At 44.7% G+C, this 26,814-nt stretch overlaps 2 protein-coding genes across 3 annotated transcripts; one reads left to right on the top strand and one right to left on the bottom strand.

Moving 5' to 3' along the window:
• Positions 1-508: 508 nt before the first annotated feature.
• LOC110495539 (copper-transporting ATPase 2) lies at positions 509-19,910 on the bottom strand. Of its 2 annotated transcripts, none has more exons than XM_036951302.2 (21): positions 19,038-19,910; positions 15,826-16,672; positions 13,455-13,739; positions 13,133-13,296; positions 12,762-12,923; positions 12,509-12,585; positions 12,203-12,386; positions 11,389-11,622; positions 10,311-10,402; positions 9,941-10,068; positions 8,034-8,188; positions 7,769-7,903; positions 7,460-7,654; positions 7,034-7,216; positions 6,624-6,816; positions 4,488-4,634; positions 3,289-3,431; positions 2,789-2,992; positions 2,535-2,652; positions 2,292-2,394; positions 509-1,197 (listed from the first exon to the last, which is right to left on the bottom strand). In XM_036951302.2, the coding sequence occupies exons 1-21, from the start codon at positions 19,086-19,088 to the stop codon at positions 921-923; spliced, it is 4,077 nt and encodes a 1,358-aa protein (XP_036807197.2). In that variant the 5' UTR covers positions 19,089-19,910; the 3' UTR covers positions 509-920. The 2 variants fall into 2 exon arrangements, with proteins under 2 accessions (XP_036807197.2, XP_036807195.2); XM_036951300.2 differs by lacking the exon at positions 19,038-19,910 and adding an exon at positions 17,767-18,438.
• LOC110527231 (protein Hikeshi) lies at positions 19,825-26,595 on the top strand. Its single transcript, XM_021608395.3, has 5 exons — positions 19,825-20,368; positions 21,117-21,354; positions 21,593-21,744; positions 25,993-26,111; positions 26,363-26,595. The coding sequence occupies exons 1-5, from the start codon at positions 20,339-20,341 to the stop codon at positions 26,415-26,417; spliced, it is 594 nt and encodes a 197-aa protein (XP_021464070.2). The 5' UTR covers positions 19,825-20,338; the 3' UTR covers positions 26,418-26,595.
• Positions 26,596-26,814: the final 219 nt, after the last annotated feature.

Below are 26,814 nucleotides of genomic sequence, written 5' to 3'. Positions count from 1 at the left end.
CGCATTTTGTGGACCTCATTATCAAGCAACGTAGACAGTGATTGGTAACCCCACTCCCTTACCCTGAACTTTGTAAATATGAGGGGAAAAATAACATCTTATAAGGAATCCAAATTCATTGCCGTTCTCTCATGCAAGTCAAATGACAGACAGTTGAGGAAGTCACTGCAGACTATTGAGATGCAACCCAGGGGACTACTTCAGGGGTGTAACCTATTCCCTGTCCTCACCATCTACTACCACTAGTGTGAAGACATGACAGGCCATGCAACATTAATGATCCATTCTCTCACGGACATAGAACGATGTGTATCTTTAGCTCTGAAGATGTAGCAAAAGTCTTTCTGATGAGGTTCTACAGACACAATGCTTTTCATTTAGAAGGTGATTATACACATATGGCCTACTTACAGGCCTACATGTACATTTTGATGGAGATGTTGTGTAAAAGGCGTCATGAGATGGGCTACACAAGCAAGTCAAGGGAAGTACAAAGCAGAAACCTTGGTGGATTTTACTGAAATATATTTGGACTACAGGGACAAAGGAGAGACAAATGAACCATTAGAACTCACTCAAAACAAACAATAGGTGGGCAAACCACACATGACAATCCCCCTAAAAAAAGTTCACAATGAATAACATTTCCTCATAATGTAAACTGAAGAGCCATATTGTTTAACAGCTTGTGATAAAAAGTGTCTTGAAAGATTTAAAGAAAGTAACTTTGTGAATGATTCATTTCTAGGTATTGATTTATTTCTCAGTTATCGTTCAGTCAAATATTAAAATACATCTAATTGACATGAAGAGGATGAGACTAAGGAATGTGGACAGTTTCCCTTGGACCTTTCCACCAGATGGTTTCCATAGGACAGGTAGTTTCCCTTTCGACATAATGTCCTCTACCTGGCACCTTGCTACACTACGAGGCCCACTTCCTTCTCGTGGTCCAGCAGGGAGCAGCGGTCCTGGAGAGAGGGGGTGGATGGACCTCGGCTGTCCGGCTGGCTGGAGAGGGAGATGGGCAGGGAGAGGCGGCTGCCCTGGCTCAGGCGCTCCCAGGCGCTGCGGAGGGAGGGAGGGGTGCGTCGCCGGTCGTCCAGACCCACGTGGGTGCTCACCTGGCTGGGGCTCAGGCTCTTCATGTTCCCCTGGGCCCGGAACTCATACGTCTCGATTGACGTCTTCTTATACCTGGAGCAGGAAGAAGCAGGAGAGGACTGAGGTCAGTTTTAGTAAAAGAGAGAGCAAAAGGAGGGAAGCTCCCTCTACCAAATTATGGCTTAGCGAATTGGCAAACAATGTACATTTAGAAAGAATTAGATATATTCTAACATTTGATCAAATCTGTCAGCCTTTCCTCTCCTACTTGGACCAGTCGGCGCTGTGGATTTGTACATTTTAACATACTCTCAATTGTAATATTTTAATCTACCTATAGGCAGCATGTGCTGGCCCCGCCACCCGCGAAGTTGGGAGGGGGGGGGTAAGGGGGGTGACATCGACCCTCTTTCTTTCTACACGTCCTTGTTCTGTATGTCCTGTTTTGTAATATTTGTTTTGTACCCAGAACTCTGGGTCTTGTTGTTCCTGTTTGCTCTTTTATGTTTAGATAAGAATTGCACACTTGTCTTTTATACCTATACACCATTCTGGTGCGTGTTCAATAAACAATATTTGAACGAGTAAACGAGAGTATGAGGAGGATGGGGAGAAAAGTGTAGAGACAGAGACTTGACCTGTAACGGACAAGTGGCGTGTTAATATAGGCAGAATAACGTGTGAGTGAGTAAGACAAACATGACATGAAAACATGTGGCATGTAAGGAACAGAAAAGGAGAGAAAGATTGAGACATTTACACTGTTTTCCATAAATAAAGAGGGAGTTGGAGTGGTTCCAAATAGTGAACTAGATACAGCTGAGAGGTCAAAGTGCACTGTGTTCAGTCTGTGTAGTGTTCAGTGAGTGGGCTGCTGCAACAGAGACACTCTGGACACGGTGCCCTGGGCTGTTCTACAGGCACACGCTACTTTACTCAGGTTACTATGGAAACGCTTCTCAATGGACCGAGTTTACAGTGAAGAGATTGAGATTTTGGTGCATGAAAAGTGGTATAAAAATGCTTGCATGACATCCAGTAAAAGTTCCCATCTGGGATGTTGAAAGGTATGCAAAACATCTAGGAGGGCAAGTTTGATTGGTTGAAATAAATACACAGCAAAAAAATCCCCAACAGACAGGGAGATAGATGGAAGGACGGACAGAGAGGCAGAAGCATACACTCACAGTTTTAACAGCAGGGAAGAGATGACCACAGACACAGAGGAAGCTGCCATAGCTGCTGAACCCATCCATGGCTGTAGGACCAGACCAGCGGGCAGAAACACACCTGGATGGGTACAGTGCAACCCAGCTTTACTACACACACAACTGCACTGTTGGTGCTAGGATCACAGGCATTTTGCTACACTCGCAATAACATCTGCTAAATATGTGTATGCGACCAATAAAATATGATTTGTTACTCACCTGCGGCGATGGGAATCCCTACCAGGTTGTAGATGAGAGCGAAGACAAAGTTGATGCGTATCCTCTGAACAGTCTTCTTGGACAGCTCAATACAGGCCACCACGTCTAACAGATCATTCTACGTAGAACGGAGAAAACAACTCAAATCACTGAAGTTCCTTTGGGACAGAAAATACACCCAGGAGACCTCATCTCACAACACATGTAACTAGGATGTAGTTAACATCCCAACCACACCCCACTCTGCTCCTCACCCTGATCAGCACCACGTCAGCTGCCTCTATGGCCACGTCTGTGCCCGTCCCTATGGCGATGCCCACGTCGGCGCGGGCGAGGGCGGGCGAGTCGTTGACCCCGTCACCCACCATGGCCACCCTCAGACCCCTCTCCTGCAGCTCCTGCACCTTGGCCACCTTGTGGGACGGCAGCACCTCCGCAAATACCTTCCTGATGCCCACCTGGAGGAGGGACAGAGACACAATTCAGACGTGTGTGTGTGTGTGTGTGTGTGTAATGAACGCCACGCTGCTTGCTTAGCAAGTACCACTTCCTCCTGATTCAGCTCACACCAAGACTCGAACCCAGAACCTCTGTCTTGCTAGCACACGTGACGGCCCTCCCAAAGAGTCTTACCAGTCGGCACCACCATAAAATGTACAATTTGGCGGCACAAGTGGCGACCCTTCAGGCTGAGGAGTTTCCCACATCCCCATGTGCTGCACATGCATGCGTGCGGTCTCTATCTTTCTCTTACCTGTGTGGCTATAGCCTTAGCAGTACGTCTGTTGTCCCCAGTGATCATGACCACCTCTATCCCCATGCTGAGTAAAGTATGGACAGCCAGGGCAGACTCGGTCTTCACTGTGTCTGCTATGGCCAGCATGGCACACAGTACACCTAGGGCATAGGAAGAGGAGATGGAACATGTCCCCGACACGGAACGGTGAGGTTGACGCAGGGGATTGACACATATCCCATGTTCAGTGTATGTACCTCATAGATAAACCACTGTTGGAGTAGGACACAGTCCTGAGGTTCATAGATAAACCACTGTTGGAGTAGGACACAGTCCTGAGGGTCATAGATAAACCACTGTTGGAGTAGGACACAGTCCTGAGGGTCATAGATAATCCACTGTTGGAGTAGGACACAGTCCTGAGGGTCAGAGATAAACCACTGTTGGAGTAGGACACAGTCCTGAGGGTCATAGATAAACCACTGTTGGAGTAGGACACAGTCCTGAGGATCATAGATAAACCACTGATGGAGTAGGACACAGTCCTGAGGGTCATAGATAAACCACTGATGGAGTAGGACACAGTCCTGAGGGTCATAGATAAACCACTGATGGAGTAGGACACAGTCCTGAGGGTCATGGATAAACCACTGTTGGAGTAGGACACAGTCCTGAGGATCATAGATAATCCACTGTTGGAGTAGGACACAGTCCTGAGGGTCATAGATAAACCACTGATGGAGTAGGACACAGTCCTGAGGGTCATAGATAAACCACTGTTGGAGTAGGACACAGCCCTGAGGGTCATAGATAAACCACTGTTGGAGTAGGACACAGTCCTGAGGGTCATAGATAATCCCCTGTTGGAGTAGGACACAGTCCTGAGGGTCATAGATAAACCACTGTTGAGAGACAGTTCAGGACTATTACAATATGTGTCCATAACCTGACCCAGTGGGATGTGAAGGCTTTTCTTCTGTTGGACCCCCCCCAAAAAACGACCTTCCGTGAACTAACAATCGCACTTGACTTTTTCCACTTACCAGCACTGACTCTGCTGATAGCTACTTTAATGAGGAAAAATGTACTTACTATGACTGATATGTATGTGGTTGTCCCACCTAGCTATCATGAATGCACTAACTGTAAGTCTCTCTGGAAAACAGTTCTGCTAAATTACTCAAATGTAAATGTCTGTCATTGGACTGAGACTGTACCATCTATAGCTACCAGGATGGCTGTCTGCCCCTTGGTCTCGTGGCTGGACATGGCGTCATCCACGTCAGCTCCTACATGAAGCCCGTTCCGCCTTATCCACTCTCTGTTCCCGATCAGGACCGAATAGGAGGGGCTAGCAGAGGCACCTGGACAACACACAAAACACCATTAGCAATGGAGTGGACTTCAAGGCTAGACAACTTTCTACATTGTAGAATAATAGTGAAGACAACAAAACTATGAAATAACACATATGGAATCATGTAGTAACCAAAAAAGTTTAAAACAAATCAAAATATATTTTATATTTGAGATTCTTCAAAGTAGCCACCCTTTGCCTTGATGACAGCTTTGCACACTCTTGGCATTCTCTCAACCAGCTTCATGAGGTAGTCACCTGGAATGCATTTCAATTAACAGGTGTGCCTTCTTAAAAGTTAATTTGTGGAATTTATTTCCTTCTTAATGCGTTTGAGCCAATCAGTTGTGTTGTGACAAGGAAGATGTGGTATACAGAAGATAGCCCTATTTGGTAAAAGACCAAGTCCATATTATGGCAAGAACAGCTCAAATAAGAGAAACGACAGTCCACCTGTCACACCCTGATCTGTTTCACCTGTCTTTGTGCTCGTCTCCACCCCCCTCCAGGTGTCGCCCATCTTCCCCATTATCCCCTGTGTATTTATACCTGTGTTCTCTGTTTGTTTGTTGCCAGTTCGTTTTGTTCGTAAAACCTACCAGCGTTTGTTTCCCTGCTCCTGCCTGTTTCTTGCTCCTGTTTTTTAGTCCTTCCTGGTTTGACCGCTCTGTCTGCCCTGACCCTGAGACTGGCTGCCGTTTTGTACCTTACCCCACCATTCTAGATTATTGACCCCTGCCTGCCCTGACCCTGAGACTGCATGCCCCGGTTTAGTATTAAACTTTGTTTCTTCAAAACTGTCTGCATCTGGGTCTTACCTAAAACATGATACCACTATTACTTTAAGACATTAAGGTCAGTCAATCCGGAAAATTTCAAGAACGTTGAAAGTTTCTTCAAGTGCAGTCGCAAAAGCCATCAAGCGCTGTGATGAAACTGGCTCTCATGAGGACCGCCACAGGAAAGGAAGACCCAGAGTTACCTCTGCTGCAGAGGATAAGTTCATCAGAGTTATCAGCCTCAGATTGCAGCCCAAATTAATGTGTCACAGAGTTCAAGTAACAGACACATCTCAACATCAACTGTTCAGAGGAAACTGTGTGAATCAGGACTTCATGGTTGAATTGCTGCAAAGAAACCACTACTAAAGGACACCAATAAGAAGAGACTTGCTTGGGCCAAGAAACACGAGCAATGGAGACCGGTGGAAATCTGTTGTTTGGTCTGATGAGTCCAAATCTGAGCCTTTTGGTTCCAACCACCGTGTCTTTGTGAGACGCAGAGTCCGTGAACGGATGATCTCCATATGTGTGGTTCCCACCGTGAAGCATGGAGGAGGTGGTGTGATGGTGCTTCGCTGGTGACACTGCCAGTGATTTATTTAGAATTCAAGGCACACTTAAGCAGCATGGCTACCACAGAATTCTGCAGCGATACGCCATCCCATCTGGTTTGCGCTTAGTGGGACTGTCATTTGTTTTTCAACAGGACAATGACCCCAAACACACCTCCAGACTGTGTAAGGGCTTTTTTGACCAAGAAGGAGAGCGATGGAGTGCTGCATCAGATGACCTGGCCTCCACAATCACCCGACCTCAACCCAATTGAGATGGTTTGGGATGAGTTGAACCACTGAAGGAAAAGCCGCCAACATGTGCTCAGCATGCGTGGGAACTCCTTCAAGCCTGTTAGAAAAGCATTCCTCATGAAGCTGGTTGAGAGAATGCCGAGAGTGTGAAAAGCTGCCATCCAGGCAAAGGGTGGCTACTTTGAAGAGTATAAAATATATTTTGATTTGTTTAACACTTTTTTTGGTTACTACATGATTCCATATGTGTAATTTCATAGTTTTGATTCTACAATGCAGAAAATAGTAAAAATAAAGAAAAACCCTTGAATAAGTAGGTGTGTCCAAACTTTTGATTGGTACTGTACATCATGAGTACGACCACCAAGTAAAGGGGTAAAAACCGTGATGTTGTAAAGCAACACTGACCTGACACTGACACAGTATCGCCGACCAGGCTGCTCTCATCAGTCGTGGCCCCCTGCAGTGTGACCTGGGTATGACAGGAGTCCTGGTCACCCTCCAGCAGTACCTCCTCAATGTTAGACACCTTACAGCTGATCCCACAGCCTGGCACCGACTGGAAGTCCTTACAGGAACCCAGAACATCTGTCTCCAGCTCCTGATATACATACAGACAGGCGCTCGCTCACACTAGTTATTTATTTCATTACATTGAGCCCTTACTTCACTAGGTAAGTTGACTGCGAACATTCATTCTCATTTATATCAACGACCTGGAGAATAATTCCAGGGTAAAGTGGATAGAATGACCTTGTCTGTGTTTATACAGCGGCTAAAGCACAGATACCTGGTAGATATCAATGAAATACCCTCACCTCTTTGCAGTGCTTGGCCACAGCCATCCCCAGTGGGTGTTCACTGCTGGCCTCCGCTGTGCCCACCAGTGCCAGGACCTTACGCAGGGGCAGCCGTGCCCTCTCCCACAGCACCAACACCCTGGTCACCCGCGGGACACCGTTAGTGATGGTGCCGGTCTTATCAAACATCACTGCACCGATCTGAATGGGAGGAAAGGAGGGAGCGGACAACACTGTCATTTTCTGTCTGTGTTACTGCTGGTAGCTTTAGCTGTGGCTTTTAGGGTTAGAGCAGTGGAAAATGCCTATCATACATGTTCAACTTCACACTAAGTCACCATAACCGACTCTACCCTGTACCCGGCCCACAATACAGTTTGGAAAACACTGGACGTTTACGGGAAGTATGTTTCGGTTGGGAGGTAGTAAATAGAGGTGCATTGCCTTGTGGGCCATCTCCAGCGGCTCCCCTCCCTTGATGAGGATGCCGTTCTGGGCTCCGACCCCCGTGCCCACCATGACAGCTGTCGGGGTCGCCAGGCCCAGAGAGCAGGGGCAGGCGATGGACAGGACTGTGATGGAGGCCTGGAAGGCGAAGCGGACAATAACATCTGTCTTGGGGATGTTCTCATCGTAACCCTGTGAGGTTGAAACACACAAACACTATGATTCAGAACTGGTCTTTTCATTCAGAAAGTACATCAATGCCATAAGGCTTTGTTAGGAGTTTGATAAGCTCTTGTGGTTACTCACAGGAAAGTACTCCTTCACAACATGGAAGTTGACAAAGCCGATCACCAGCCAGACCAGCAGTGTTAGCACTGAGGCAATGACTATGAAGGGTACAAAGTAGCCACTCAGTCTGTCTGCAAACTGCTGGATGGGGGCCTAGTCCAACAAGAGATGTTTCAGATACTTATATCTTCAGTAACTGATTATATTGTAACTTACACAGGTAATTGTAGCCTACAATCAAAGATGTCCCGTCTTGACCTTGGCCGTAAAGTGGTTTGTTTACCTTGGATGTCTGTGCCTCCTCCACTAGTTTGACTATCTGACAGAGGGTGGTGTCTGCTCCTACGTGGGTGGCCTGCACCAGTAGAGATCCGTGGGCGTTGATGGAGCCAGCTATCACTGAACTGCCGGGCTTCTTACTCACAGGCATGGGCTCACCTGACCACAGAGAGAACATTGACCACCCCATCAACCATGGTACACCACCAAAGAACCACAATGACTACCAGCAACCACCGATATAGACTACTAAATGACCACAATGACTACCAGCAACCACCGATACAGACTACTAAATGACCACAATGACTACTGGCAACCACCGATACAGACTACTAAATGACCACAATGACTACCGGCAACCACCGATACAGACTACTAAATGACCACAATGACTACCGGCAACCACCGATACAGACTACTAAATGACCACAATGACTACCGGCAACCACCGATACAGACTACTAAATTACCACAATGACTACCGGCAACCTCCGATACAGACTACTAAATGACCACAATGACTACCAGCAACCACCGATACAGACTACTAAATGACCACAATGACTACCAGCAACCACCGATACAGACTACTAAATGACCACAATGACTACCAGCAACCACCGATACAGACTACTAAATGACCACAATGACTACCAGCAACCACCGATACAGACTACTAAATGACCACAATGACTACCAGCAACCACCGATACAGACTACTAAATGACCACAATGACTACCGGCAACCACCGATACAGACTACTAAATGACCACAATGACTACCGGCAACCACCGATACAGACTACTAAATGACCACAATGACTACCGGCAACCACCGATACAGACTACTAAATGACCACAATGACTACCGGCAACCACCGATACAGACTACTAAATGACCACAATGACTACCGGCAACCACCGATACAGACTACTAAATGACCACAATGACTACCGGCAACCACCGATACAGACTACTAAATGACCACAATGACTACCGGCAACCACCGATACAGACTACTAAATGACCACAATGACTACCGGCAACCCCCAATACAGACTACTAAATGACCACAATGACTACCGGCAACCACCGATACAGACTACTAAATGACCACAATGACTACCGGCAACCACCGATACAGACTACTAAATGACCACAATGACTACCGGCAACCACCGATACAGACTACTAAATGACCACAATGACTACCGGCAACCACCGATACAGACTACTAAATGACCACAATGACTACCAGCAACCACCGATACAGACTACTAAATGACCACAATGACTACCAGCAACCACCGATACAGACTACTAAATGACCACAATGACTACCAGGAACCACCGATACAGACTACTAAATGACCACAATGACTACCAGCAACCACCGATACAGACTACTGAATGACCACAATGACTACCAGCAACCACCGATACAGACTACTGAATGACCACAATGACTACCAGCAACCACCGATACAGACTACTAAATGACCACAATGACTACCAGCAACCACCGATATAGACTACTAAATGACCACAATGACTACCAGCAACCACCGATATAGACTACTAAATGACCACAATGACTACCAGCAACCACCGATACAGACTACTAAATGACCACAATGACTACCGGCAACCACCGATACAGACTACTAAATGACCCCAACGACAACGATCGTCGTTAGTGAATAGAGTCATGCTACCTAGATTTTCAATGCATTTCTCCACACTAGGTGGGTCATGTAGTGGTATTTTGCTAATGTTAAATAAAAAAAGGTGCATTTACATGCCTTTACCCTTCACTGCAACACAGTCAATCACCAATAGACCACAAAAGGACCATAATGACAGTAAACCACTATGGCCCATTGGCTCCCCAACAAAACGGTTCTTACCTGTGATGAGGGACTCATCTGCCATGGAGCTTCCCTCGATCACCTTCCCGTCCACGGGGAACTTTCCCCCAGGCACCACCTTCACTATGTCTCCTCTCTGGACCAGCTCCACCGACACCTGCTCCTCACTGACACACACAGCACAGACACACACACGCACGTACGCACACAGCACAGACACAGTACTGATTTATTGTGGTGAAATATTCTCAGAATAGTTGATGGACACAGCTATAAACAGATTGTAAAGAAATCAAGGCTAAGGCAGGTTTGATTATATGAGGCCAATATAAAAATAAACATCACATAAAATAAACATATTTTTCCACAAATGTTCACTGTGGGAAAATGAACCTGGGTTTAGGTTCACCTGAGGATGGAGTGGTCAGGACCTAACGTGACCACAGTGGCATCAGTAGCTTGCAGTGACATCAGCTTGGCCAGTGCTTCAGATGTCTTACTCTGCAGAATCGGAACAGGAAACACAGAGACAATGACATGAGTGGGTGTTGATTAAACCTGGGAATTACCAGCCGACCTCAGCATAAGTCTTCAGCCTGTAGTCTGGTGATTGCTTTCCCACACTGACACCATAATAACACAATCATATGACCATAAATGCCACAAAAACTGACCAGATATGACCTAGAATAACCCCCTGGCCATCCACCATCCATAAAGCTGAGAGCAACAGAAGTACTTCCAACCAAAAGGACTTTAGCTGTGGTCCAGGTAAAGGAAAGTGGAATGCAACCCGCATAACTAATTGTAGGAGAAACACTAGAATTGAGTAGAGTAGAATAGAGTGGAATAGAGTAGAATAGAGTAGACAGAGTAGAGTAGAATAGAGTAGAATGGAATAGAGTAGAAAATAATAGAGTAGAATGGAATAGAGCAGAGTAGAGTAGAATACAATTGAGTAGAGTAGAACAGAGTAGAATAGAATGGAATAGAGTAGTGTAGAATAGAGTAGAATGGAATAGAGTAGAATATAATAGAATGGAATAGAGTAGAGTATAATGGAATAGATTACAGTAGAATATAGTACAGTAGAACAGAGTAGAGTATAAAAGAGTAGAATGGAATAGAGTAGAATATAATAGAATGGAATAGAGTAGAGTATAATGGAATAGAGTACAGTAGAGGAGAATGGAATAAAGTACAGTAGAGTAGAATGGAATAGAGTACAGTAGAGTAAAAAGAATAGAGTAGAATGAAATAGAGGTCAGTAGAATGGAATAGAGTAGAGTATAATGGAATAGAGTACAGTAGTGTAGAATGGAATAGAGTACAATAGAGTAGAAAATAATAGAGTAGAATGGAATAGAGTAGAATGGAATAGAGCAGAGTAGAATTCAATTGAGTAGAATATAATAGAATGGAATAGAGTAGAATATAGCATAATAGAATAGAGTAGAGTAGAATAGAGTAGGGTAGAATAGCCTTACCTTTGCTATGTGCTCCAGCCACCGGCCCAGGGCGATGAAGACGAAGAGCATGGGCGGGGTGTCAAAGAAGGTGACAGGGCTCTGATTGGCTCTCTCTGCCATCGCCACAATGAGGACCACAACTGAGTAGATGTAGGCGATGGAGGTTGCCAGGACGATGAGGACGTCCATGTTAGCCGTGCGGTGTCTCAACGAGCGGTACGCCTGGATGTAGAAATAACGACCCCCGAAGATCTGATGGAGGAGTAGGATGTGGGGGAGGGAAAGAGGAGGAGAGAGAGAGCAAGAGACAGAGAGAGATTGAGAAAGAGAGGTATGAAGAGAGAGAGCAAGAGAGACAGAGATTGAGAAAGAGAGGTATGAAGAGAGAGAGAGAGAAATGTGACTTACAGTTATTATATAATGGACTACGACATACAGTAGATCAGCAGTATCAGGGCTTGGTAGGATCCTATAGTATCTGGGGGTCACAGACACATCTACAGTACTGAGACTGAGCCAGTAACAGGGCTTCGTAGGATCCTATAGTATCTGGGGGTCACAGACACATCTACAGTACTGAGACTGAGCCAGTATCAGGGCTTGGTAGGGTCCTATTGTATCTGGGGGTCACAGACACATCTACGGTACTGAGACTGAGACAGTATCCGGGCTTGGTAGGGTCCTATAGTATCTGGGGTCACAGACACATCTACAGTACTGAGACTGAGCCAGTATCAGGGCTTGGTAGGGTCCTATTCTATATGTGGGTCAAAGACACATCTACAGTACTGAGACTGAGCCAGTAGCAGGGCTAGGTAGGGTCTTAGTATACCTGGACAGGTGTACAGAGCAGGAAGAAGGCCAGGTTGAGGAGGGAGAGGCCTGGGAGAAGGTTCTGCTCCTCGGGCATAGAGCCACCGTGTTCCCCGTGCTGACTGTCCATTACCATCATGTAGATCATCAAGCCCATCACTGGCACCCCAAACACCAGACTGAACAGGAACGAGTTCTTCCACCTGGAACACACACACACACGCAGGACGCATGCAGAGAGGAGAGTGTGTTAAAACAATTCAAGGTTGATTCAAAAACACGTATCTCAAGTCAAAATCGACAGAGGACCAAAACAGATACTTACTGTTGAATCTCTTCCCCATGATCCAGGTTGTTCCCAAAGCCTTCAGCTTTCATTAGAGACGCCCCAAAGCCCAGCCCCTAGAACAGACAGAGTTACTACAGTTGTAAATATGGGTAAGAATATGTACCAACACTGTAATTGCACAATGTGAATATATAGGTGATCAAAACAATTACAAGATGTTGGTGGAAAAACAAATGTAGCAACCAAATTTAAAGAGACATGGCAGCAAAGTCAACTTCTAGCTAGCTACCTCAATCATTCTGATGATGTCACGAGCTCCAAGCACTTCTGGGTCAAACTTGATCTGGGCTTTATTGGTTGCCAGTGCAACTGAGGCTTCTAGAATCCCTTTGGTCCTGGTGAGTTTGGACTCAATGTTATGGACACATGACGCACATGTCATCCCAGTTACCTACACATGAGATGAGCAAAACAAATGTAAACTTATTGCAGCTGTACCAGACAATCCGTTGGCCCAATGTAGTACTGGACTAAACATCAAAGAAAATGTATTTAGCCAAGCATAGAAATGTATTTAGCCAAGCATAGAAATGTATTTAGCCAAGCATAGAAATGTATTTCTTCTTTCTCCATGTTGTCTCAGCCAATGAGAGGACTCACAGAGAGGTCCAGTTTCCCATCCATAACAGCATTGTCCTCTATCAGTGTGGCACCGAAGCCTAGACCCTCTATGAGCTGTGTTATCCGCTTGGCATCAACAATACCAGGGTCATACTTCACCTCCGCCTTACCAGCCATGAGGGCAACCAGCACTGAGATGACACCTGGAACACACAATGTTGTGCAGTTAACCCCTAACCAGGGAAAGTGGCATCACCACAAAATACTTTATCCTCATGATAGAAACTGTACTGCCAGGTCAAGCGTTCTGCTTAGTGACTCTATGGGAAATGATAGTGACCTAAAGGATAACATCACCCACCTCTGTGTTTGACTAAGTTCCTCTCAATGTTGGCCACACAGGAGGCACAGGTCATGCCTGTCACACGGATGAAGCACTTCTGAACCTTCCCCTCCTCATCAGCAGTGGCCATCTTGGTAGAGCCAGAGCTACCGTTAATGGAAGTCTTGGTAGAACCAGAGCTACCGTTAATGGAAGTCTTGGTAGAGCCAAAGCTACTGTGAGCCATTCTGGGGGAGTGGGGGGAAAGGGGAGTCTTTCGTCTTTGAAGGGGAGGGGTTGGTAGAGTTTCTGCAGAACCAGATTCTTCAGGAGAAAAGAACACAACATACACTGCTCAAAAAAATAAAGGGAACACTAAAATAACACATCCTAGATCTGAATGAATGAAATATTATTATTAAATACTTTTTTCTTTACATAGTTGAATGTGCTGACAACAAAATCACACAAAAATTATCAATGGAAATCAAATTTATCAACCCATGGAGGTCTGGATTTGGAGTCACACTCAAAATTAAAGTGGAAAACCACACTACAGGCTGATCCAACTTTGATGTAATGTCCTTAAAACAAGTCAAAATGAGGCTCAGTAGTGTGTGGCCTCCACGTGCCTGTATGACCTCCCTACAACGCCTGGGCATGCTCCTGATGAGGTGGCGGATGGTCTCCTGAGGGATCTCCTCCCAGACCTGGACTAAAGCATCCGCCAACTCCTGGACAGTCTGTGGTGCAACATGGCGTTGGTGGATGGAGCGAGACATGATGTCCCAGATGTGCTCAATTGGATTCAGGTCTGGGGAACAGGCGGGCCAGTCCATAGCATCAATGCCTTCCTCTTGTAGGAACTGCTGACACACTCCAGCCACATGAGGTCTAGCATTGTCTTGCATTAGGAGGAACCCAGGGCCAACCGCACCAGCATTTGATCTCACAAGGGGCCTGAGGATCTCATCTCGGTACCTAATGGCAGTCATGCTACCTCTGGCGAGCACATGGAGGGCTGTGCGGCCCCCCAAAGAAATGCCACCCCACACCATGACTGACCCACCGCCAAACCGGTCATGCTGGAGGATGTTGCAGGCAGCAGAACGTTCTCCACGGCGTCTCCAGACTCTGTCACGTCTGTCACATGTGCTCAGTGTGAACCTGCTTTCATCTGTGAAGAGCACAGGGCGCCAGTGGCGAATTTGCCAATCTTGGTGTTCTCTGGCAAATGCCAAACGTCCTGCACGGTGTTGGGCTGTAAGCACAACCCTCACCTGTGGACGTCGGGCCCTCATACCACCCTCATGGAGTCTGTTTCTGACCGTTTGAGCAGACACATGCACATTTGTGGCCTGCTGGGGGTCATTTTGCAGGGCTCTGGCACTGCTCCTCCTGCTCCTCCTTGCACAAAGGTGGAGGTAGCGGTCCTGCTGCTGGGTTGTTGCCCTCCTACGGCCTCCTCCACGTCTCCTGATGTACTGGCCTGTCTCCTGGTAGCGCCTCCATGCTCTGGACACTACGCTGACAGACACAGCAAACCTTTTTGCCACATCTCGCATTGATGTGCCATTCTGGATGAGCTGCACTACCTGAGCCACTTGTGTGGGTTGTAGACTCCCTCTCATGCTACCACTAGAGTGAAAGCACCGCCAGCATTCAAAAGTGACCAAAACATCAGCCAGGAAGCATAGGAACTGAGAAGTGGTCTGTGGTCACCACCTGCAGAACCACTCCTTTATTGTCTTTAGTGTCTTGCTAATTGCCTATAATTTCCACATGTTGTCTATTCCATTTGCACAACAGCATGTGACATTTATTGTCAATCAGTGTTGCTTCCTAAGTGGACAGTTTGATTTCACAGAAGTGTGATTGACTTGGAGTTACATTGTGTTGTTTAAGTGTTCCCTTTATTTTTTTGAGCAGTGTATTAACAAGACCGTTGGTTGGATGGGTTATGCATGGATGGAGAGAGAGAGCTTTCAGTGTAAGGGGGGGTGACATAAAAGAACCAGACCGGTTCATAATCCGTTTATAAGCTTGTTTTACTGGCCCCAAGTCTGGGTAATTCAAGAACACTTGATGCCACACTAGAAAGCACACTTGTCTCGTTTCCAAGGAGACCTGTGCCCAAGTGCTGCATACTCTCCACCAATAGCAAGGCTGGATGGAAATAGAATGCTTTGAACAGCATTGTCCATTGAAAGCAGTATTACTGTATGCCCACCGCTGTGAGACTGCCAATTTGGTGAGTTTGGAATGTTGAAGTAATCAATTTCTCTGTATTCTGTACAACAATTTACCTACTCAGTTGAGCCCCCCTCCCCATATTACATGAATGAAATGTCTGATTAGAAAAGTGTAGTTGTGATTTTTGTTCAAGGTGAAATAAACATATTAAGCATACCTATGAGTGAAGCATCAAATCCCATGTCTTCAATGGCTGCCCTTAGTTCCTCTGGCTGAGTCAGACTGGGGTCAAAGGTGACGGTCCCCTGTTCCTCCTTTAATGACACCGCTATAGAACACACCCCAGTCATCTCAGAGATCTTGCCCTCTATGGACTGGACACATGAATTACAGGTCATCCCTACAATCCCAATGACAGACGTCTGAGTCAGTGAATCCAAGATGGAGGATGACACAGGTGTCTCCCCTTGACCACAATCTATACTTGTGTCTTTGTTCGTAAGAGTCGCACCAAATCCCATGTTCTCAATCTGTTCCTTTACCTCCTCAGATGTCACTATGTGGGGCTGAAATTGTACTACTGCCTCTTGATCGCTCAGAGACACCTTGATGTGCAGAACCCCAGGCAGAGTCCCTATCCGTCCCTCGATGGAGCGCACACAGGACTGGCATGTCATACCCTTCACCCTGATCCTCGTCAGGGACTCTGTGGCCTCCGTCTCCCCGATCTTAGTCACCTCTTCCCCAGCCACGTCCACGACGCCGTAGCCCATGGCCTGGATCTCCAGAGATAACTCCCTGGTAGAGATAGATGATGCGTTATAATCCACCTGAGCCAGGCCACTGGCCACAGAGAAGTTGACAGACACCACTCCCTTCAGGCTAGCGATGTGGCTCTCGATGGCCTGGATGGAGGACTTGGGGGTGAGGCCAGAGAGCTGGAAAACAGCCCGGGAGAGGGCCTTAGGTTGGGGGTAGAGCTCACTCTGACTCCCAGGCTCGTAGGCCAGGTTCTCATAGGTCCGCTTCTGGGAACACCAGGCCTCACAGGGACACATCTTCTCCTTAAGAGAGGGTCAGAGAGGTAGAGGACGAGAGCAAGAGATAGAGAACAGATTGAGATGCACATACTTGATCATGTCAGTTATATGTAGGCTCAGTGTTTTCAGAAGTCGAAGCAGCAACGTTTTTTATAGCCCTTTAAATACTGGCTGCCATGAAAAGCTGATTGCAATCAGCTCCTTGAAATCTTGAGTTAGATTTGTGACCGGCCCTTAAAAAGGCTTGAAGCAGAGGACAAGTTAGGTCACCACTGCTTCACAATGAATTCTCCAGTGTCAACATCGTTAGTGGCCCACTCTGGGAACGTACAGTACTTCTGGTCATCCACTGTATGAGGATGGAGCACACAGACCAGAGACTGCTGGTGTAAAACAAAGGTGTTGAAAGACCCATGGATTACTAGAAGCTCCAGGACCACGTGACCATAAGTAACCCTGCTCACACGGTAACAATGTGACTCTGCTTAGAGTCAACGTTCATCTGGATCTGACACCCAGGCTGAGAGGAGGAGAGGAGAGGCCAGGGAGCATTCGGTGCATTGGCAGTCATTGTGAACACCACCAATGCCTTTTTGTAATATGGTAAAACTGCAGTCTACCATACAATAAGAAATAACACCACCTCACCTGATCAATATGAACTCCTGACCTTGTGTCACATGTGGGCAATACATTTTTTCAATATTTGTTTCATTACTGTATATTAGCCTACATTACTGTATATTAGCCTACAGTACTGTATATTAGCCTACATTACTGTATGTCCTATGAGGAAAGCCACAGCTCACACTGTCTGTTAAACAAATACTAAGATACTCCATGTTTGTTGATGGGAATCTCAACCGAGAGAGAGCTTTCTATGTACAGTAGTTACCTCAAACCAACGGGTCAAGGGATAGATGTGATATGAACACACAACATGGTCTGACTTTCGTGGCTCAAAACAATATTTTCACAGATTTCAAATAGATCAACTCAGAATTTATAAATACATTCAGAATTTTTGTGAGCAGTATAACGCCATACATGTATATCTAAAATGGGAATATACATTTAAATTTAAACAGTTAAGAAACCGGTCAGTTAGTGTTTCTTACCTTTAGTTCAGCCTGATTTGCTTCCCTCCCATGGTCTGCGGTTTGTCCGTCTGGTACAGCTGTCCTAACAGCGCAAGGCGACTGACATTCAACCATACAAACCTCAACCTGTCCCACGACTGACGGCTTCGAAACATATTTAGTAAGGCTACTTATCGGATTTTGCGAAAACATGGTCACTTCTCTGTGGTTCTTTATTTGTTTCTCACAACACCCAGAGAGGGCAAAAGTTCGTGGTTCACGTTTCTATTAGGCAACACGCCACTATAATGTCAGAGAGCGCAGAGTGCAGAGCTGTGCACATGATTGAAGTCCAGTCGCACTGCTTGCGGTTACCTCTGTCTCTGGCAATGCCTTTCTTTTGCGCCCAGCTCTTGGACAAATCGAATTTCCTTCGTCACATGCTTCATAAACAACAGGTGTAGACTAATTGTGATATTATTACTTACGGACCCTTCCCAACAATGCAGAGAGAAATACAAATGTATAAATAACGGTCAATTAATAACACGTAATAATACAAGTAAAAAAAGCAGTGGGCACTTGAATGATCACAACAATTCACAGCACAGCTGTGGAACCCCCACAGTAACACGGAAACCCATGACAGTGTTTCACTGGGCACTTAGTTTGGTGATTGTGTTACTGTATTGTAGTGCAGATACAGCGTGTATTGTAGATCATTTACCTGGCATCAAGAGGACGCGCGCAAAGCCCCTCCCGTTGCACTTTATACTGGAAACGAGTGCAACAACGTAGCAAACTCGGTGCTGTGTCATGTATAAGCTACAAACATGCATATATACTCCTACACTCACACCTTCAGCATAGCCTAGCCTAAACCTACTCTGTGAATTCAAAATAACCTTTTCATAATGGTAAATGCATAAAAATAACTTGTCGTTATTTTTCAATTACACTAATACATACAGTTGTTTAATTGTCATACTTTAATGTTTTCCATTTTTTTAAATAAGTTAATTGCAGAAGCAGATAATATAAATATGTCTGCGATATGAGTATGACATACTATTCAACAACAATGTCACACATAATATATATTGAATAAAGGCTCTATGAAGGATATTAATGAATGTCCCGACAACCCATATGCTTGAAGTTGTCTCAAATATAGCACAACTGTCTATTGTCTATTGACCCAAGCCATTGATCAGAGTATAGAGATTTTCTGAATTCAGAAGTAGTCTGAAGCCTGATAATAACATGAACATGTAAACACATAGAGGTAACACTGTATCCAGATTACTCACATAGTTCAGGTAATTCCTCGTCCACTTAGTGGGCCATGTGGATCCATACATGGTAAACTTCCAGTTGGATCAGGGGCCTTCTGCAGTCTTCTTCAGAGAACGGATCTGAAGGCAAGACAACAATGGACAACTCCAGTCCGAACAGGATGAGCCGCATGACACAAGTCACAGTTATCCAATTTTGTCTGTAATGGATGATGTCAACTCTAAACTATCACATCACTGGAATGCTGGAGTGCTTGACTTCATGGGAAGAGAAAGCTATAGTATAAACCAATAGAGTTTGATAGAGTGTGATTATAAAAGTCCACATAGTCATAGTTAGGGGGGTGTAGGTTTACCTTGGCAGCTTTTGGTGACAGTTATTAGATATTGGCGACTATGGCCTGGCTGACAATAATGGATTCATTGTGGCAGGCATTGGTGCTATTCAATCTATATTGACATATCAACAAACATTGCTCAACCCAGTGCAACCAGCTTCAATAAAATACAATACTCTTCAATGAAACAAATCTAGGTTACATTTCCCAATATATCCCAATTTTAGATGACCAATAAGCCAATAATAGGTGAATTCTCATGACTTCCATGGCAGTTGTTTAAAATGTGGATTAATTCCAAGCCAACCAAGAATATAGAAGACTCAGAGGTCACAGACCTTGACGAACAGCTCACATTCACCCTAACATTCTCCTCCGAGCCATGCATCGGTGATTTGAACAGATCCTCGGGTTTATAGGCCACACAATGAAGCCTTTGACTGACTCCTACTGAATGCTCCTTCAATTCCAAATATAAACCTGCAAGTTAAGGCTGGAGAGTTGTGGGAGAGATATAGGATGGATCTTTTGGGATTGTATCACTTATGTCGGTTACACGGAACTAAGTATTTCTGTTTTCATACTTCCATGGACCCACATGATGTATTTTTTCTGCAGTCCCATCACAATACAATGTATCTTAGATTATAGACATTTGTTTTTTCTGGCGCTTTCTTTTTGTATGTTTTTTTTCCTTCTTAAACAAACAGCCTCCCTATTAGAACCACGGAAGCGTTCTATCACATTCTAATGAGCATTTGATCACTTTCTTTCTGGTTGCTTTTATTTTGAAACGTCAATCAAACCGGAAGTGCTCGTATACACGTGGTCTAAAGCAGAACATACACACGTAACTAAACATTGGAGTTAGCTAGCTAACTTTCTCGGGAGTTTTGTGAAATGGACTCAGCTGGTGCTATCGACAAAGTGTAAGACAGTCATCTTGACCGAAATATAAAGTAAACCAAGGACATTACAATGTTTGGATGTTTGGTTGCTGGTAGATTGGTAAGTATGGAACTTGCTAACGGCAGCAAGCTAACTTGGGACTGAAATGACAGCTAACTACACATTTGGTATGAATGAACAATGTGTTATTGTATTCCCGGCTGCTCACTGGTCATTTCTACTCGTAGGCTACATATACCCATTGATTCTTGAACAATATAGCTAGTTATAAATGCTCTATGATATGAGCTAAACAGAGACAGAGGTTTTGTGTACATTGTTTAGCTTGTACAACTTTTCTTACCGTAGTTAGCTAGTATCATAACCCAAATTGTACTCATGTTTGTTGTTTTGGGGTGTCATTCTAAACAGAAAATGTATAGCTTCAAAGTATGTTTCCTACTACCATGACAGGGTACATGGACTTGCAAGCATGGCTGTCTATGAATGTAAGAGTCCCAAAAGAGATACATCATGATGTCCCTACCAGAGGCGGGTGGGAGGAGCTATGTGGACAAGCTCATTGTAATGTGTAATGAATGGCTGGAATGGAATTCGTGGAACGGTATCAAACATATGGAAACCAAGTTTGACTCCGTTCCATTTATTCCATTCCATCCATTGAGTCCATCCTCCTACAGCTCCTCCCACCAGCCTCCACTGGTCCCTACCTACCCCAATAATCAGTTGACCAAAAAAATGGCAGGGTCAAACTGGTGAAATACAGAAACAGATTGTGCCTTTAATTAAATGAAAAGTACCTCTTGAAATAACTCCAGCTCAAGTAGAGGTCACAATTGTCTTTTAGGTCCAGACTGACGCCCAGCAGGTTGCTGGTGACAAGTTTGTCTTCAACCTACCAGACTATGAGAATGTGAACCATGTGGTGGTGTTCATGTTGGGCACAGTGCCTTTCCCTGCGGGGATGGGTGGAGCCGTCTACTTCTCCTTCCCGGACCCTGTCGGTGGGCAGGTCTGGCAGCTCCTGGGTTTCATCACCAACGACAAACCAAGTGCCATCTTTAAAATATCTCAATTAAAACCAGGTGAGTATCATTCAAATGTATTTAATAAAGTCCTTTCATTGGTAGTTGTCACAAGGTGTTTTTTCAGTATGTGTGTTTTAGTGCTGTAGTGGTAAAACAATAGGTGGGTAAACTGTGATCGCCAGTTGTGGTGGGAAAAATAACCCTTCCTCTTCTTTTAATGCATTTTTTTGCAAAAGGTGGGTAAACTGTTGAGCAAAAGTTACACATCATTGGTGTTTCTGCTGTCTTCCTATAGGTGAGGGTGGAGAGCATCCATTTGGAGTTATGACAGTACCTCGGCTTGCCTCCGTGGCCCAAGTTGGTGTGTCTATTGAGCCTTTGGAGCAGCTGGTCCAGCAGACGCCTGTATCAGGTGCCACTGTGTGCGCTGTTGACTCCTTTATGCAGGTTAGAGCATTATGGGTGCTTTGCAGTGCACATAATCAGTGAAAGTAACTGTCCTTTGATAATATGTATACGAGTCAATACTCAAGCTGCTTGGTTTGATTGCTGTGTACCAGCAACACGTGTGTATTTAGTGCCTATGGAAAGTCTATACCTCCTTCAACTTTTCACTTTGCTTTTAAAGTGATAGATTTCATTTAAAAAAAATTGACACAAAATACTGTCAGTGAAAATAAAATTCTACACGTGTAAAAAAAACAACAACTAAACTATAGTTGTTGCATATGTATTCACCCCTTTGTTTAGGCAAGCCTAAATTAGTCCAGAAGTCAAACTTGGTTTAACATATCACATAAGTTATATGGACTCACACGGTTTACATTGTTTTTAATGACTACACCTTCCTCTGTCCCTCATACATATTGAATTTCAAGCACAGATTAAACTACAAAGACCAAGTAGTTTTTTCGAAAGCCTCAAAGGGCAGTGATTGGGAGATGGGTAACAATAACAAATCAGACATTGAATATCTCTTTAAACATGATCAAGTTAATTATGCTGTGGATGATGTATTAAACCAGGTATTCCCAAACTGGGGTACGTACGTGCAATGCCATCGGGGGTACACCAAATAAAAATGTGATTTCACATTTTTAAAAACAGTCCATTTATATTTTCCAACAGGGCTGTACATTTGGGTGAGTTTTTTTTTATCTTACCTGAGTAGCCTCTTCACTGCCAAAAAATAAAATAAACCACCTAGCGTTTAGTGAAATAACAACACTGTCAAATACAGGTAGCCTAGTCAAATAATTTACATTAGTCTCTCGCGGGAATTCCACTAATGGTCCGTATGTAGCCAAACATAGCTGCTGCTCATTCCGTTTGCTGGAAAATGGATAAATGGTCAAATTTAAAAAAGGCCCGTGTCCATAGACACATACCAGCTCTACTGTTACTTCCAGCAGTACTACACCTGCACCTGTCAACAACAAGTTGGTCTGCTTCCACGAGCACATCCATAGAGACACATACCAGCTCTACTGTTACTACCAGCGGTACTAAACCTGCACCTGTCAACAACAAGTTGGTCTGCTTCCACGAGCACATCCAATGCTAGCATCAGTAATTCTACATTTGTTGTTAGACCAGCTAGCATGGATGTGAATCTGATGCAGCCGAAGAGCTACTGCCCCCTTACCCGGGAAAGCACCAAGGTACTGCCCCCTTACCCGGGAAAGCACCGAACAACAGACAGGGACGTTGGACCATCGAAGAGGCGCAAATATGATGAGAACTACATTGATTTGGGGTTCACTTATATTGGGAGTAGTGCCTTTCCTCAGCCACAGTGTGTTATATGTGCAAAAGTAAACCTTCACTCTTGCGCAGACATTAGACAACAGACAGACAACAGATACCATTAATAAGGGGCCAGAAGCGTCTGATATGGTGAGCTACCGAGTGGCTAGGACAGGCAAGCACCATACTATTGTGGATGACTTAATTCTTCCTGCTGCTGCAGATATGGCTGGGACAATGCTGGGGAAAAGCCCCAAAAAACTATACAGACAATGACTTCATCGAACAACACTTTCACGGTGCATCAGTGACATGGCAGGAGATGTTTTGAAACCATTACTGCTTTGCATACAAGCCAGTGAATATGTGTTACAGCTGGATGAGACAACAGACGTGGCGGGCCTGGCACATGTCCGTTATATCTATGGGGGGTCAATTAAGGAAGACATCCTCTTCTGGAAACCAGGAGAGGATATTTTTAAAGTGCTGGACAGCTTTGTGACATCAAATGGACTTTGGTGGTCAAGATGTGTTGGTATCTGTACTGATGGAGAAAAAGCCATGACAGCGAGACATAGTGGAGTGGTAACGCGTGTGCAAGCAGTTGCTCCCGATGCCACTTGGGTACACTGCAGCATCTACCGAGAGGCTCTTGCTGCCAAGGGAATGCCTGACAGCTTGAAAGACGTTTTGGACACCACAGTGACAATGGTTCACTTTGTTAAAGCAAGGCCTCTGAACTCGTGTATTTTCTGCATTATGCAATGAAATGGGCAGCGACCATGGAACGCTTTTACAACATACAGAAGTGCGCTGGTTTTCAAGGGGCAAAGTATTGACACGTTTTTTGAATTGAGAGACAAGCGTAGTTATTTTCTGACCATAATTTTCACTTGTCTGACTGCTAGCATGATGACGAGTTTGTCACACGACTGACCTATCTGGGTGATTTAAATCCTCGCCTGAATGATCTGAATCTAGGATTACAGGGACTCTCCGCAACTATATTTAATGTGCGGGACAAAATTGAGGCTGTGATTAAGAAGTTGGATATCTTCTCTGTCTGCATTGACATGGACAACACACAGGTCTTTCCATCATTGTATGATTTGTGTGCAAATGAACTCAAGCTTCCGGACAATGTCAAATGTGATACAGCGAATCACCTGAGTGAGTTGGGTACGCAAATACACAGGTACTTTCCCCGAAACAGATGACACAAACGACTGGATTCGTTATCCCTTTCATGCCCTGCCTCCAGTCCACTTACCGATATCTGAACAAGAGAGTCTCATTGAAATTGCATTCATGTGGTTCAGTGAAAATGTTATCAGAAGCCTGCGCTCAGAGTATCCTGCCCTAGAAAATCGCACTTAAGACTCGGCCCTTTGCAACCACGTACCTATGTGAGAGTGGATTCTCGGCCCTCACTAGCATGAAAACTAAATACTGGCAGACTATGCGTGGGAAATGATTTAAGACAAACTCTCTCCAATACAACCCAACATTGCAGAGTTATGTCCATCCATTTCAAGCACACCCTTCTCATTAACCTGTGGTGAGTTATTCACAATTTGATATGTAAGATGGTTAAATAAAGAGCAAAATTATATTATTTGTGCCCTGGTCCTATAAGAGCTCTTTGTCACTTCCCATGAGCTGGGTTGTGACAACTCACACTCATTGTTATGTTTAATAAATGTATCGTATAGTGTGTGTGTGGCTGGCTTACAATGATGGCAAAAAACAACATTTGAGAGCACGCTGACCCTGGTGCTAGAGGGGGTACGCAGCTGGAGGTTGAATGTTTGAAGGGGTACGGGACTATTAAACATTTGGGAACCACTGTATTAAACCACCCAGATACATCAAAGATGCAGTCGTCCTTCTGAACTGAGCTGCAGGACAGGAAGGAAACTGCTCAGTGACTTCACCATGAGGCCATTGCTGATTTTAAAACCGCTACAGAGTTCAATGGCTGTGATGGGAGAGAACTGAGGACGGATCAACAACATTGTAGTGACCCCATGACCTAAATTAGAGTGAAAAGAATACAAGTACACAGAAGATTCCAAAACATACATATGTATGTGACAAAGCACTAAATACTGGAAAGGAAACACTTTTTGGCAAATCTGATACATCACTGAGTAGCTGCCTCATCTTCCAGCATGGTGGTGGCTGCATCATGGAATGATTGACATCAGAAAAGACTGGGGAGTATTTCAGGATGAAAAGAAACAGGATGGAGCTAAGCACAGGCAAAATCCTAGAGGAAAACCTGCTTCAGTCTGGGAGAGAAATTCACATTTCAGCAGGACAACCTGCAACACAAGGCCAAATCTACACTGGAGTTTCTTACCAAGAAGACCGTGAATGTTCCTGAGTGGCCAAGTTACAGTTGACTTAAATCTGCTAGACAATCTATGGCAAGACTTACTGTCTAGCCATGATCCCCAACACTTTGACAGAGCTTGAATTTTGAAAAGGAGCAAATATTGCACAATACAGGTGTACAAAGCTCAGACTTACCCAAGAAGACTCACAGCTGTAATCACTGCGAAGGTGTTTAACTAATTAAGGTATATTGGCACTTATTTTTCATGAATCTTTAACACTTGAACACAAAATGGGAAGAAATCCAAGGGGGGGGGTATACTTTCTACAGGCACACTAGCATTGTGTTCATTTGTATTAGGTTGCACAAACAGTCAGTGGGCAGAACAGTTGATCATTATGACAGGGGGTATTTGAGACCATATCTAAAGGAGACTTCTCAAACATGGGTCTATTGTAGACCCACTTCCTCTCTGCTTACCTCGTGTCAAAATACATCCCCACAAGTTATTCCTTTTTTGTCCACATATGGCACATGTGCAGGACTTTTATTTTGATGTTGCTAAAGAACACCTACACACTCAGCTGACCAACTCAACTCTCTCTCCTCAGTTCACTCAGAAGATGCTGGACAGTTTGTATAATTTCTCCTCGTCTTTTGCCGTTTCCCAGTCGCAGATGACTCCAAACCCCTCAGAAATGTTCATCCCTGCCAGTTCCATCCTCAAATGGTAAAATGATTCCCTGTTGCTCATATTCAAAGTCAGACCATTTAAACACCTGCTTGAATTAACCCAATCAATTATTTTAAATTTACCTGACCCACGTTTGTGGAACCTGTGGTTATTGGGCTGGCTACAAGGAAACTAACATTTGAGGAATTTCTCAATCAGTCAGTTAAGCATGGACACTGCAAACGATCTGAATGTGCTTCCTAAATCAAAAGCATAAAGTCATGTGCTCCTCTGATATTTCTCCCCAGGTATGAGAACTTCCAGAGGCGCATGGCTCAAAACCCTAATTTCTGGAAGACTTGAGTTGTCTCAACGATACCACAGTGTTAAAAACCATGATAAAGGGGCATAGACAGAAGACCAAAGACTTCATTTTCTGTTCCAGAATGTCCAGGAATGGTCCTCCACAGAAGACGAAAAGATCGTTTTATAGCAACAATTACTACATGTTTTGTCAAATATTAAACGTTTCTTAAAATTCTCTTTTCACCACTACTTTATTCCATACATATTTAGCTTGCCTATACAAGCGGATCCTAGATGCTTCATTTATTTTCATGTTGAAAACGTTCATTGCTAGTGCATGAGATGCACTTTAGGGGCAGTTAACGAAAAGGCTAACACCCAAACTGTCCCGCTACTCATGTTCTCCATGCATTCAGATGGCCTGGGCTTAGCGGACCATATATTTACTTAGAGG

Source organism: Oncorhynchus mykiss, chromosome 18 (assembly GCF_057628025.1).
Source record: "Oncorhynchus mykiss isolate SJ-2025 chromosome 18, ASM5762802v1, whole genome shotgun sequence".
Lineage (NCBI taxonomy): Eukaryota > Metazoa > Chordata > Actinopteri > Salmoniformes > Salmonidae > Oncorhynchus > Oncorhynchus mykiss.
The sequence above is the reverse complement of the archived record's forward strand: the minus strand, read 5'-3'. Positions and strand labels throughout refer to the sequence as shown.

Coding starts and splice junctions, on each gene's coding strand:
- LOC110527231 (XM_021608395.3), top strand. CDS start 20,339: ATGTTTGGATGTTTGGTTGCTGGTAGATTG. Junction 20,369..21,116: donor GTTTGGTTGCTGGTAGATTG/GTAAGTATGGAA, acceptor ATTGTCTTTTAG/GTCCAGACTGACGCCCAGCA. Junction 26,112..26,362: donor GCCAGTTCCATCCTCAAATG/GTAAAATGATTC, acceptor ATTTCTCCCCAG/GTATGAGAACTTCCAGAGGC.
- LOC110495539 (XM_036951300.2), bottom strand. CDS start 17,940: ATGTTTTCGCAAAATCCGATAAGTAGCCTTACTAAATATGTTTCGAAG. Junction 16,673..17,766: donor CAAATCAGGCTGAACTAAAG/GTAAGAAACACT, acceptor CCCTCTCTTAAG/GAGAAGATGTGTCCCTGTGA. Junction 10,403..11,388: donor GGCTGGAGCACATAGCAAAG/GTAAGGCTATTC, acceptor CCGATTCTGCAG/AGTAAGACATCTGAAGCACT.